The 13,786-nt window shown below is 42.4% G+C and overlaps 1 protein-coding gene and 1 pseudogene across 3 annotated transcripts in view; both read right to left on the reverse strand.

Moving 5' to 3' along the window:
- The window catches only part of LOC105278660, a 28,912-nt gene extending 18,113 nt beyond the window's left edge, over nucleotides 1-10,799 (reverse strand). The window contains exon 1 of one of the 3 annotated variants that reach the window (XM_011337910.2): nucleotides 10,480-10,799. In XM_011337910.2, the coding sequence (XP_011336212.1) occupies nucleotides 10,480-10,560 (81 nt within the window). In that variant the 5' untranslated portion in view covers nucleotides 10,561-10,799. Of the gene's footprint in view, nucleotides 1-5,682; nucleotides 5,746-10,479 lie in introns of those variants that run through there. The other 2 variants (XM_011337892.1, XM_011337918.2) reach the window with 2 other exon arrangements.
- Nucleotides 10,800-11,743: 944 nt separating this feature from the next.
- Nucleotides 11,744-11,863, reverse strand: LOC113561879 (annotated as a pseudogene).
- Nucleotides 11,864-13,786: the final 1,923 nt, after the last annotated feature.

Raw genomic sequence — 13,786 nt, forward strand, 5'->3', positions numbered from 1 at the left:
GCTTATTAATTTATTTATTTAATTCAATATAAACTCATTGACGTTTAATTAATAGATACTTCGATAGATCGATAGATCTAGAACGTTTTCTCACGGAAATGAGTATAAAATATTATTCCTTCGATGTAGCTAATGTTTGATGCATCCCTTCAGCCGATCAATGCCGCTGGCAAGGCGATCGCGAACCTATGGTGCACCGTGTCGATATTTGTCTGTAGAAATTTTTTCGCCATTAAAGAGTCAGACAGTGCGCCGTTAAGGGTTGACGCTCTCCTTTTGCGGTCTCTCGGCACTCGGCCTTAACTTTCGCACACGCTCGCGCGTTTACGACGACGCTATCTCTAGCGCGATGCAGCGCAGCGCAATGCAACGCTACGCGAGTGCGCTCGGCGAGCGAGCGCGCCGCGCGGAGCGTGAATAACGCTTCGACGATTTCGTCTCGACATCCCGCCCGCGGCCGAACCGTGGACATAAATCACGATCTCCACTGACATACCTGATTTGCCGACTGCCATAGGCATATACACCGCGCATAAGCTCTGTATAGATCATACGACGTCAAGTGTTTAACCCTCCCGTAGCCAGCTATGAATTGTCAGCGCACCAAGGACGAAGATTCCCTTCGGTCGAGCCCGCCGCTAATTCCACGCTTCGTTTGCCATCGCGATTGTTTTACTATCGATGCCGCGTCAATTTAATTAGATGATGCGAGACTATCCGCATTTGTCTACCAGCTTTGCGAACAAAAAGTATCAATTAATTGCGGTGACGGTGCCTATGTGTTCTCCACTGCACAAGTAATGCATATAATGGAAAGTATTTCGTGAAAATGTAAACGGTTGTAAATTATTACAGGTACTATTGGGAGAGGTAACATGAAAGTGATTAATAACACATAATCAAGAAAAATAAAGATGAATAAATTCTGGTATTGAAGTGTGAATTCTAATTCTTTCTATTATTTTGTTCATTATCAGAGGCATTTAATGCTTCAAATTTGGTTCGTTCAAGGATCTTATAAAAATTCCTGCTTTTTATTTCATAGAAATAACTTTTTAAAAATTTGCAATTTCGATATTGAAAACATGAAACTGGAACTACTGTGAATAAAAGTAATGAGTTCTCACGTATCGCGATGTAAAATTGCGTCGATCCCTTTTTTCTGAACACTTCTCTTTTAGCTCGCGTTAAGAAGGAAGAAGAAAAGATGACGTAGAAAAAGATGCATCGAATGAAAGTAGAGATACTTCAATGGCCTGTTCGCGCGGTGGTAGAAGCGTTTTTGCCCGGACGAAACCGTCATGCGTAAATGCGTAAATTGCGCGCGGCACGTGTGTGATGGACCTCACGCGTCCTACATGCATTCATAATCACAGTATTCACTGCTATTCTTCTCGAAATTACACACTTCCCTCACGAGAGAGTTAATCGCGATCGATCTTTTATTCGCGCTTGATTTTTAGCGCTGCGTTCCCGTTCGCCCACACAAATGCCGGAACAGAGTGTAATTCCTGTAACTTTATTGATTCAAAGCGCGTGTTACAGACGTAACTGCTCCGCAGCGGTTATCTACGATGCATTTAATTCGACGTGCCGTTGTAAAATCAAGATAAAGTTACGTATCTAGAACCTAGCTGTCGCACGGGAATTTGTTCATTAAATCTTTCTCTTTCTCACTCTTTGTTTATTCATTATTGTAAGCGTGATTATACAACATGGGAAAGTACAGCTAAGCGCTAAGTCAGGTGCTAATAATTAATTAAGCCAGACTATCCGACAAGATTTCACGATGTTTGAACGGATCTTCCGATACAGGATCATCGATTGAATTTGCATACTCCGTATCTCCGCGTGTAGTCGCGCGAGCGCGCGTTTGTGCTCTTTACGGATCAGGGTAATCTCATTTCCACGAGTCATGCAAGCGCAATGATAAAGTTGCGTTATTTATTGCACGCACGTTCGGTCGTGCGCATCGATGACATTTATCACGGTCTACATACCGAGAGCACGAGAGAGAATAAGAGCGGTTCGCTCTTCTTTGCATTTCTCTTTTTTCCCTCCCTCGCACGCGCGAATGGCGCGTTTCGTCTCGGCGATACGCGTGTTCTCGCTTTCGTTGACGCGTTTAAGTAACATCTTGATAATAAGTGGAAAAGAGCAACGAAAGCGCGGTGAAATCGCGGCGCATTGTGCACGCCGCTCGCTACCAGCGAGCGTACTACGCGCGGCACGTAGTGCGTACGCGCCGCTCGGAACGCACGCGGCTACGTCATCATTAGCGGCGTTTCCGTTCACTCAGATAGACCAGAACTCGTAACATCGCTGAAACGATGCGTGATTCCCAGTAGCGTACCGGATTTTTCTAACGAGAATCGAGCCGAGCGAGCAACTCGCTGCGCGTTGCTCCGAGACCGACATTTTTACGGCCGCGTTCCTTTCTTTCCTTTTTTCTGCCTCTCGTCCGGGAGGCATCTCTCGCCTCGTTGAACCTGAGATCTTGCGCGGGAGGAAATTTCGCGAGAGAACATGCAGCCGCATCAATCCGCTTCGCGCGGAATTTTCAGAGTTTATTATTTCGCGCGTGAAGTTTTATCAAACTTATGTTTCGGGCGGTGTATGATGAATCCACGTGTACTGCGCGAGTTACAAAAGAAAACATCTCCAGATACATTTTGTTTTTACAAATGCATTCGCGTACAAATAAAACGATATTAAAGATTTCAAATGTCTCTGCAAATGCACGCTTCAATTTTTATTTGATATCGACGTTTTTTACTTATTTGTTTCCTCGTTACTTACTTGCTTTGCGGAATTTCGCCAATTTAAACAATTTGTTTAAAAAAATTTTTAAATCGCTATTTCATACACGTTTTCATCAAAATTGCTTTATGATGTATATAAGTCATGCTTTTGCTTCATCTGATAAAAATGCTCATTTGCTTGAAAAGGAAAAGTTATGCATGAACAAGTCACTATGGTAAACGTGAATTTCTCCGGAAACACGTCACATTCTAGCAGCGAATCGGGATGACTGCGAAGCGTGGAAATCAGGCAGTCGCTGAATCTCTCTGCTTAGGATATAATTAAACGATTAGTCAGCGGCTTGTAATCGATTTCTGCAGCCAAGGAACACCTAACGCTGAGACATTCCATGGTTCCAGGTAGACTCGCGTCACTACTAGCTACATACATTAATCACGTAACACGATGCTTGATGAGCCGCGAGAATAGGTATCCATTTCCTGATCCCGTAACTTTTGCCTCATGCATCGTTTGGTCCCCGCATACACGCGCTCATCGTCGTTTTAATTACGCCTTTCTCTTAAAATATTTCAACTCATTAAACGCTAAGTAACACATTAATACGCGATTATTTTATACGCGATATCTTACATTCATCACTTTTTTAAAAAAGTACCTTTTTTGCAATACATAAAATCATATACATTCTGTTACGTAAGACTTGTCGCTGGCTCATTAACGATTATATTACAGTATTTTATAATTACGAAATTTTTATATTCTTCATCGGTGGATGCGGAACGAACACTGCGATCTCGTCGGAGATCTCATGGGGTCCCGTGAGAGACGTCTGTCTTTCTCTTTCTCTCACTCGAGAGCTCTCTCGATTATCAAGCTCGCTGCTCGGGCTTCACGCGGCGCTGATAGCGAGAGGTGCGGTGCGATTGGTATCGTCATGTTTACGGGAATAAACCGCAAGGTTTACTCCTCTCAGGCTGGGGTGTAACCGACGCGGGACTAAAATCAGACGAGACGATATTTTACGCTTCTGTCTCGCACGGCGCTCTCTCGCTATCGATTCTCGATATACCGGAGGACGGCGGCGGATGACGCACCGACGTGACGGCCGGTGTGATCGCCGGGATATTGCATACCCAGACCGAAGCCTGCCTCGCTCGCACACTTTCGCAATCTTAAAGAAAAGACTTATTATCGTGTGCCGAACGTAGGTTGTGCCGTGGCCACGCATACACGAACGCGGCGTAGGCAGAATTCTATCTGGTCGTTCTCCGAAAATGGGCACGATGGCGATCGGCAGAGAGCACTGCGAATGCTGTTTCTCCGCATTTCTGTCGTCGCGAGTTGGGAAACTGGGATGCTGCGTGTCCTCGGTCCCCGAATACGATCCCGCGCCGTGTGGGAGATCTCCCCGATATCGCGCCCTGCGATTTTATAAATTTTGCACCCCTCCTTGCGCCACGGATTTCGTTGCTCGAACGATTCTTTCGCCGCAAATTGCGGCGTTGAGATAATTTCCATTTTTGCGTATTACGCTTATTGCTCCGCTTCGACGCAAAGTCTACGTAAAAGGATCAACTCGAGGCTTTACTTGTATAATCGTATAATGTCTTGTAACGTGTGTGTGTGTGTGTGACATGTGTGAATTGTGCCGAACGTAGGTTGCGTACATAAAATAGTAAATACGTGTCGTGATAATGAAAATTTATCAAGATTAATAAAGTTAATCGTTTTTATATGTTCACAAGGGAATAATTTTGTACACCAATCATGGAGATTGATTAAATTATTATTTATATTTGGCAAGCTAACCGAGGTAAGAATGATGCCCGCACCGCGCGCGGTGCCCCTCGTTAATATTTTACGCGGCAGAGAAATGTGTTTGGTAACGCTGTAAAGATTTACATTAAGCAAACGTAAAGGCAAACTGCGGCCCGCGGTAATATACGCGAAACGATTCGACTCGGAATGGAAACGAGAGTATTCAACGTACGGAAAGTCGCTATTTGTGATCGCAGCTTTGCGGTATTTTACCATACGTTTAGCGGACACACGGCCGTTGTGATAAAGACACTTTACTTTACGTTTTGCAGGCTACGGACCGCGCCGATTTACGACATTATGTTCCACGTTGAATAGATTGTAACTTAAAGTACCTTTCCCATCGCCAGACATATTTACACATCGCCGTGGTGGATTTAATGAGTAGACTACCGACAGTAAATTCCGCGACGCGATAAAATAAACCGGGACGAGATACGTTAATGCTGGCTAAACGTAGTTTTAGTGCCGTGCCGCGCAGCCTATGTTCGAACATGTCAATCGGCATTTGCAAAACAACTTCTAAGACTGCCCGGTGCAACATCGCGTCGCCGTTAACGCTCGCGTTCACCGGACGCCGCATTAACCCTCTTCTCTCGATCTTTTTCCCGCTATTGCTCGATGGAGAACACGAATGGGAAATTATTGGTCCGCCTATTCCGTACATTGTAAAAACGTTCGCGCTGCAAAATGATCAAACCTGAATCCGACGAGAGGAATAATCCTCTTCGCGCGCGCGGGGAGAATAAGCAACACCGTTATTTATGGCCGCGATTTATTGGCTACCGGAGTAACAGTAATTTACGTATGAGCGCGCGAGCAAGGAGAAGATGCCTCTCGCGAAATAATCGCGCTTTATCCGGGATGATTTAGTATCATCTCGTAAAATATTAAAGACGGATGTGCGCTCGCTCGCTCGCGCGTGCACGCTCGCAGATTCCTGCGCGATCGCGTGCGATACGAGGCGATACGCGTGAAACTAGCAGCGTGCGTTTTCCACGCGTGATTGGTGCGCTCGGGGACACGGCAAGTTGCATGGCGAAATCGCCGGGAATACAAGCGCAAGGCTGGCATGAATTAAATAATCGAGGTTAATTTTACCTTGCAATGTCTTCTGAAATCGTCTTCGTCGAGTAGCGTCGCGATCATCCGTCGTTGCTGGCGCACGTCAACGAGTTACACGTTGCGTGTTAGAGAGAGGAAGCTCAAAATCATTGTCGCAATAGCAATCATACGGTGTCAAAGATCAGGTGCTCTGGCCCGACTCTGGTGAAACAACAGCGAAGCGCAAACTAACGGCAAGTGGCATCATGTGCCGTGAGTAGTGTCTCTTGGAATAATCCTCGGTTGCTTTTTATTACGTAAGGAAAATGCTATCTTGCAGCTGCATCCAAGAAGCACATTTAAAATTGACTGCAAGAAATTACTGATGTAATAAACATGCGCAAACATATACTTTTTATATGCTTTTCATTATTCTCCAATAAAAATAAACTTCAATGCACTCCAATCGAACTATTATATCATTTTCTTGTACTCTGAATCTGATGAATCTATCGCAAACTGATGCAGGATTATGTACGAACGGAGCTAGGGTGTGTACGGCAGCTGTATTATTTTTTAAAATTGACCATAACATCCTCCTATCCTATTTGTCACATGCAATTAAGAGACGTCTGTAGATGTGCGTGTGTGCACACGCGGGTTGTCACAAATTCCTCCTACCCACGGGGCTTGATTTGCAATCGATAGCGATTGCACGCATGGATAATGAGTTAGCGTAATGCATCATTGAACGCTCGCTCTTGCCGATGAAGAATATTTCTTTCGTTTTCTCCAACATGACGCAGCGGGACTTACATAAGCCGGCGAACCAAGGTATGCGTGCGTGTGTACGCGTGTCCGCGTGTGCGGCCAGTTACGTAATGCTCCAAATTTATCACTTTCTCACGTCGTTCCATAAAGGATTCGCTAGCCTTCCATAGCCTTCCTGTGCGTTCGCTGCTGCTAGGGGACCTCATAAATATTAATACGGTAGAGTAAGTAGCTATGCGGAGTAAGGCCACGCGCTCAATAAGGCCGCCTACTATCGGGACCCGACGTGTAATGTCCCCCAACTGTTACGGAGACATCGAAAAGCGAGAATTCATGCAGAAAACGCGTACATGTATTCTCAATTAGTGTGCGAGCGCGTTTCTCGGGACACACCGTTCGCATTAAAATTCTCATCGCCTTTGCGTGTGTGTATGTGTGTGCTCCTCATTCGTCAGGGTGAACTACGGTTTCGATCTTGTTACGTACATCGATAATATATTGTTTTTGTATAAATTTAATTATTAATTTACGACGTTGCGTTCGCTGAGTTAATATCCACGCGGACGGAAAAGCCGATATTGCAAACTAAATTACTCTGTTATTCGAAATGTTACACTGATATCTAATAAACTAATCTGATGTCTAATTGACCCTCTCACCCCTAACGCTGACTACAGTCGTTATGAAATGGTCTATGCACTAATACAAGTTTAAATAAATCATCATTTTTATGTAAATTCCACTTTCTTTTTGAACAGGCGAGATATATTTTTAATGCAATGAGTTAAAACAATGCAAGTAAATAAAAAACATGATTCTATTGCTCAGATGAATAACACTAGCAATTTATATTGCCATACTCTATAACTGCTATTCTATCGTAGCGAAAGGATTAAATAAATATTGGACGAACGTATTGTAGCATCTCAGCGAAACAAATTAACAGCCTCAAATCCGTCTACATCATCGTTCGATTCAAGGAAAAAACGCGCACAGCTTGTTAGCCCAATTTGCAGACCGTTCGATGGAATATTGAATTTGTCGCTTCGACTGAGAGGCATCCTTGAGAATCGCACACGCGAAATTAATGCGCGACATTAAAACCTGCATTTGGTTCATCTCAGTTTGAGCGAAGCGGAATTTCCGCTGTGCAGTCGTGTGCTAGTCGAGGAACGAGGGTTGAGGCACTAAAGGTCGCAACGCTAGTGATAACAAATGATAATCAGTGGGATGTGCGATAAACAATGCGGATACCGCCCATGAAGCGGGTGCAGCTTCTCGTTAATTAGATTTTTTGATTAACTATATAAAGCTTGAAAGCGCGCGCCGTGCGCTGCAGCAAAGGTAGTCGCTCTCGCACGTGTTGAACTCTCGTGCGCACGTACACGTGTGCAACGCGTGCGTGTTTGCGGATCCAGTGCATTCCTCCTCGTAATAGGCGGACCCTGAGGTCTGGAACTTTTCGTTCCACGATACATTTCGGACCGAGCGAGAGAGTCGCTCTCCGTGCAGTGCGTTAACCCTTAAAGCGTCGTGCCTTGCCGACTGGAAGGCAAGGCAATCTACTTTATGCTTGATAAAAATAATTAGAAAGTGATCCCAGATCCGTGTATAATTACAGAAGACATTTTTAAAACGTAGGAGTTGTCGCACAGGTTGACATGTAATTAATAATTCTGCGTTTTTTAAATTTTAAGATCGGTATAATTATTTTTTTTAAGACTTTTAAAGCTGACTTGTATGATTTGTTTTAAGTTAAATAATACACAAGAAGTAATGTGTGTCAGTCCCAAAATAAAAACACGCGCTTTCGAATTCTATTACAGATAAATTTGCGACTGAAGAACGCTCTCGCTTTCGAACGATCGCACTTTCACGTTACTTTTGTTGCCGCGATATTTTTGTTGGACGACGATGAAATCGAGAAACTCGTTTGCATTCGTTACTGTGACTTGTTCCAGCCGCCTCGAGAAACGCGTAACACCACTATTCGAAAAGACGAGAAAAATTCGTCTGCTTTGGTGTGCAAGTTGTTCCGTTCGTGATCTCTCAAACGAGTTGCATGTTTCGTTGGAAAATGCGAGAGAATGTCCGCGGGGAGTAGAGAAGTAGGAAATAGGAAGAGATAATGCAGATAATGAGAAATGAATAAATGCTCAGATAAATAACTGTAGCATATAATATATATTATTTGGTTAATTCCCTGATGGCCGAGTCGCATAACGTTCGCGTAAAGATTGCGGGAAGCAATTAGCGGTCTCGCTAATGCTACGCTATGTAATAAGTTAGAAATAGCATAGCTGTAAATATGTACGTTAAGCACAGAGATTCGTTTGCGATATAATCGCACACGATGGAAATCGCCGAAGAACGTGATGTCCGTAAGTAGTTGCGCGAACGTTCAATTCTTCTTATCTTCCCTTTTATATTAAATGCAATAAATAAATATGTAAAATGACAAAGTATTCTCAAATATTTTAATTTAAATGATGATTCTAATTCTTTGATTTCCTGCGGTGTTACGGTAAAAAGAAAAAAATGATTGACGCAGCGTATCGCGAGAATAGATCATTTCTCCAAAAATGAGAAACATCTCCACATTTGTTTACTATAAAAGAGCGCTAATATAATTTTCACTTTTTTGCTGTAACGGGTCTCCAAGGTTTCTGAATGATATATGCACCTATGTGAAAAATATAAATCGATTTTACATATTCATTACTATAATAAGTTGCAGTTGCAATTGCAACGTGATTTGAATCGGTATAGCAGAAGTCGTTTTTTGTTCAATGATTTATGTATTTATGATTTTGTCTCTTGTTCGACCGTAACATTTAAATATTATGTACATTAGCAAAGCGAGCAAACAAAAGGAAGATGGATAACAGCCGGTACGAGCTTATCAAATCATCGAACGTTTTTCTTAAATTCCTTTTTGGACGTTTAATCAGTTGATGCGTCTATACTATACCGGATCAACGTCGTTTGTTTATTGCAACCAACGGTCTTTATCTTCGTCGAATTAATTAATACGTATGCATCGAAGGTATCGGTTTCCCTTGATTTATAGAGCTTGCGTTTTACATTTGTTATTCGACTTGATATTTATCGCTTCTTGACTTTGTTGATGCTGCCCTTGTTACAATGAGATGAAAAAATACGATAGCTTCTTCAAAAAGATACAGTGAGAGATTTCTCTCGGGATCGAAATTTGCATAAAGAGGATATCTCAGACAACAACGTATTTCCTTTTATCCATGGATGTTTTGCATAATTTATAGTCAACTATTTTTAACTAAAATTAAAATATCGCTTACATTATAAATGATCAAGAAAATTTAAACAAATCTTATATCTAATCAAAATTAAATAGCATTTTGACAAAGACTTCGATTCAAATGTAAGATATAATTGTGTATATTAGAATATAATGTGTCACAAAATCGAATAAAATTTCTGTTTAGAAAATTCAATTTCTAATTTAATTAAAACTTCTGTAAATGAAGACGCAAATACTTTACATTTTTTATTTAAAGAATTATAATTTTTGAAATCTCTCTAAGGATGTTTAAATATCAATGATTACTCTGATATATCATAATCATGCCGTGATGCATACTTCGAGGAATGAAATCTCTTCTGGCTGCTAATACAGTGTCATAACATTAAATAGTTTTTCATTCTCCGTAACAATTAAGTGTAACAATCGAGTAACTGAGAAGAAGAACGAGGTGAGACATATCATACTGTCATCGTGGGAAATTGCGCAGGAAAAGTTCTCAACCTTCTCAGCCACATCGCTCATCTTCCTAGACACACGTAATATTTACACGAGGGAGAATTGTTTAGCACGAATGTATCAAAAGTACTTCTCCCTGCGAAATCGAAATCTTCCCGTCTGACGGTACTTCGATATCTACAGATCCCATCCACTCGAAACTTCTGAATACTAACTCGATTTCCCGCGGAACGATGTTCGGTTTGACGAAGCATCCGCGTGCGGACGCGCGGGTGTTCCGGCGCGCTTCCGCTGTTTGAAACGGCGGAAGAATTCCGCCGCTTAGACAGTTCCGCGTTACTTACCAGGCCGACGCTGAGCGCCACCAGGAACCAGCAGCATGCCGCCGCCAGCGTCGTCGTCGTCGTCGACAGAGGCTTCCTCATCGCGACGGTCACTCTTGTGCAGGATGACCCGCGCCCGCGCCTACTGACACTGCGTCGTAGAGCGTGTCTCGCACTCTCGTCGAAGGACCCGCCGAAGGCCAGTCTCTCACGTCACATTTTCCTCGTTCCTCGAGAAGAGTCTCATCGTATCTGTCCGCCGGGGTACCGGTGACGGTATGACGCGACAAGTCGGCGCGACCGCGATCACTCGCCACGAGGCGTGCCACGAGACCGTTCTTCTCTCTTGTGGCACGCACGCACGCACGTTTGCACGCACGCACGCCCTTGCACACGCGCGCTCTTGGTACCGCCGCTCTTGGCGCTGCAACGAGGTCGTGGAGCAAGATTGCCTGGTAGTGTCTTCGGCACGGCCGCAACGAGGAAGATCGCTGGCGGGTGTTAGACTGGCGCAATAATGACTGCGCTCGTCGAGCTGCTGCTTCCCAGGGACGCTCAGGTGTTCGGCTTTCTGGTGGGGATAAAGGTGGCCGTAGTGGCCATTCCCTCTTCATCCGACGCGGCGTATACGCGATGCGGACATTCATGTCTCCGAGTTCGGCTCGGTCGTCGGTTGGTTGCTGGTACTGTCGTGAGAGGACGGTACGCGGCGAGCAAGCGGTAGGCAATCGCGCACTCTGATGTACCAGCTGGATGACTGTCCTGGATGAACAAGTTGGGGTCAACGCTGTCAGAGCACTGCTGACAGCAGCGCGGCGGCATTGGAGCATTGAAGAGCGTTTTTTAATGAAATAATGATTTTATAACTGCGTGTGGAAATAATGGAGGTGGCTAAAACGTGGATATAATAAGAGGAAGATGATGATGCTGATGGCAAAATTGTAGGTCGCAAGGCACGCAGGCAGCATTTAATTATTCCAAAAGTTTTGCACTCCTTTATTGATCTATCTTTACTTATCTCCTTTATTTCTTTATTGATATATTTATGAATTATATTATATTGAAAGAATTTTGCCGCCTGCATGCAGGTTCTAGCTTTTTGACTACACAGAATCAAGTGACAGTACACAAATTTTCAGTAAATACTAAATTATGTTTGATCATCCCTGAAAAATATAAAAAATTAATATAAAATGATAGTACACTTTTTCGATATGTCGATATTCTGAATTAATAATTTAAAATTAAAATAATTAATTAAACAAATTTTGAAGCAAAAAATAAGGACCAACGGTACACAGTGTTCCCAAGTGGTCACCCATCAAAGTACTAACTATGCCCAACGCTGATTGACTTCAGTGATCGGACGAGAACTGGTATATTGCAGCGTGATATGACTGTTGGTGACATTAAAAGCCGTACTCATTTGTAATATGACATATACAACCATTATCTCGCTTAGACAGTCTCCAAAGTGATGATAACAATATTTACTTACCTGATGACGTCACAGAGGAACCTCAACCCTTTCAATACTCATCCCACGAGCATACAATACGTATGGAATTAATTAAGTTATTAAATATAAATCCTATAAACTGTGAAAATAATGAAATCCGATGTACACTTAAGCTTTAAGCGCACCGCTAAAGATAATAAAAACTAAAACTGACACAAACGATGTCAACTGAAACCGGTTAGGAAGATTTAAAAATTGTAACAAACGACCCGCGTAGCTTGAGCTAGACTGGTTGATCTATCGCGATTAAAAGAAGCGCACGAATCTTTGAAGGGCGCCTATCAGGTTTCGAGAATAATGCAGCTTCTCTTATTGAACCCCGACGCGCGAGACATTCAATCTGACTACCATTCACTGCTTCTTCTCAGGATAGTGCTCAAGGCGTCATGAAGGGAACAAAGGCTCCGTCTGATAGACAATAAAAGCGACAAGTGCAATCATTCGCGAGTAATGTGCTACCGCGTCCACTGCACGCGAGAGCTACCGATCGTGATCAGTGATGAGAGACATCGTATTCGACTCTCGAGGCTAAGTCGATCAATCATATATCCAGATCGCATCGGGAGCTGAAAATAAGAACAACCAATGTTCTCCTCGCTTAAGCGGCAGAAGAAAAGCGATATATAAGACACCAGTCCTTTTAATACCAGCATATCGTGACACTGGTCGTTCTAGTTTCCATTTATTAGCACCGATTGTTTCATTTTTCAATAATGACACGTGACATTATTTATTTCAGCTTCAGAACAGTATCTTGACTGCACGGAAGTCATTTTTACGTTTCTTGTATTAAATGAAACATGAATGACTGTTTTATTTGTGAAATAAAAATAATTGCAAATATAATAATTAAATTAAATTAATTAAATATTTCGTATATTTTCTCTTTTTCATTTTCTCCTAAACCTTTTTATTTTGTGTAGAATATCAATTTTAGATATTTGTTGCATCACACGCACTTGATCGTGGAGCGAAAAAGTTGCTCGCTATTTCTTCAAAACGAGAGGTGAAGCAGATTTACTGCGATGTTACTTTATATCCGCGATATCTCTTATCCTGAGCGGATTATTCGCAACGAAGCAAAGAGTCTGACAGCGCAAAACCATCTTACTGCTCTTCCGTCTGCGTCTGGCGTACTTGTCGAGTGGTATTCGAGGAGGAACATCATCGCGTATCGATTGAAGTTTTCTTAAAACGAACAGGCGCCTCAGCTACGTTCTTTGAATGCGAAGAATGTGAGCGTTCTATATTGGATCACGTCGTTCCTATTTGCGCACGGAGTTTTAATAAAATATTTATAAAAATGTTACATTCTTCATGATGTCGCTTGACACTCATTCTTTACTGTTAAATATAATTTTACATCATTGATGAACTTTCCTCTCTACCAAAATCTTTATAAGCATCTTTTATAAGTATTTTTCACATATACCAATTCCAATTCCAATTAATATTATATCTTGCACCTTTTTAATATAATATTAATTTTATTATGATTATATTTTATTATAATTTCCCGTGTAATAAAATCTTACGATGCTACTGTGCTTTGTGCAGATACTACTCAAGAAACAACTGCAATATCTGTCTTTCAAACTTTTGCTTCGCGTTTCTCTCGCGTATTCCTTTGAAAAGACATGTCAGAATAAAGTAACTCTAGCTACTCCCCTCCTCCTATGTCGATTTTTCAAAGACGGAATTTTTCAATATCAACTTCGATAAGCGACAGATTTGTAGTTGCTGATAGATTTCCTGTCAAACGCGAGACATCGAACTCCGCGTTCTCAATATAACGCCCCTACATCCATT

Source organism: Ooceraea biroi, chromosome 4 (genome assembly GCF_003672135.1).
Source record: "Ooceraea biroi isolate clonal line C1 chromosome 4, Obir_v5.4, whole genome shotgun sequence".
NCBI classification, from domain to species: domain Eukaryota; kingdom Metazoa; phylum Arthropoda; class Insecta; order Hymenoptera; family Formicidae; genus Ooceraea; species Ooceraea biroi.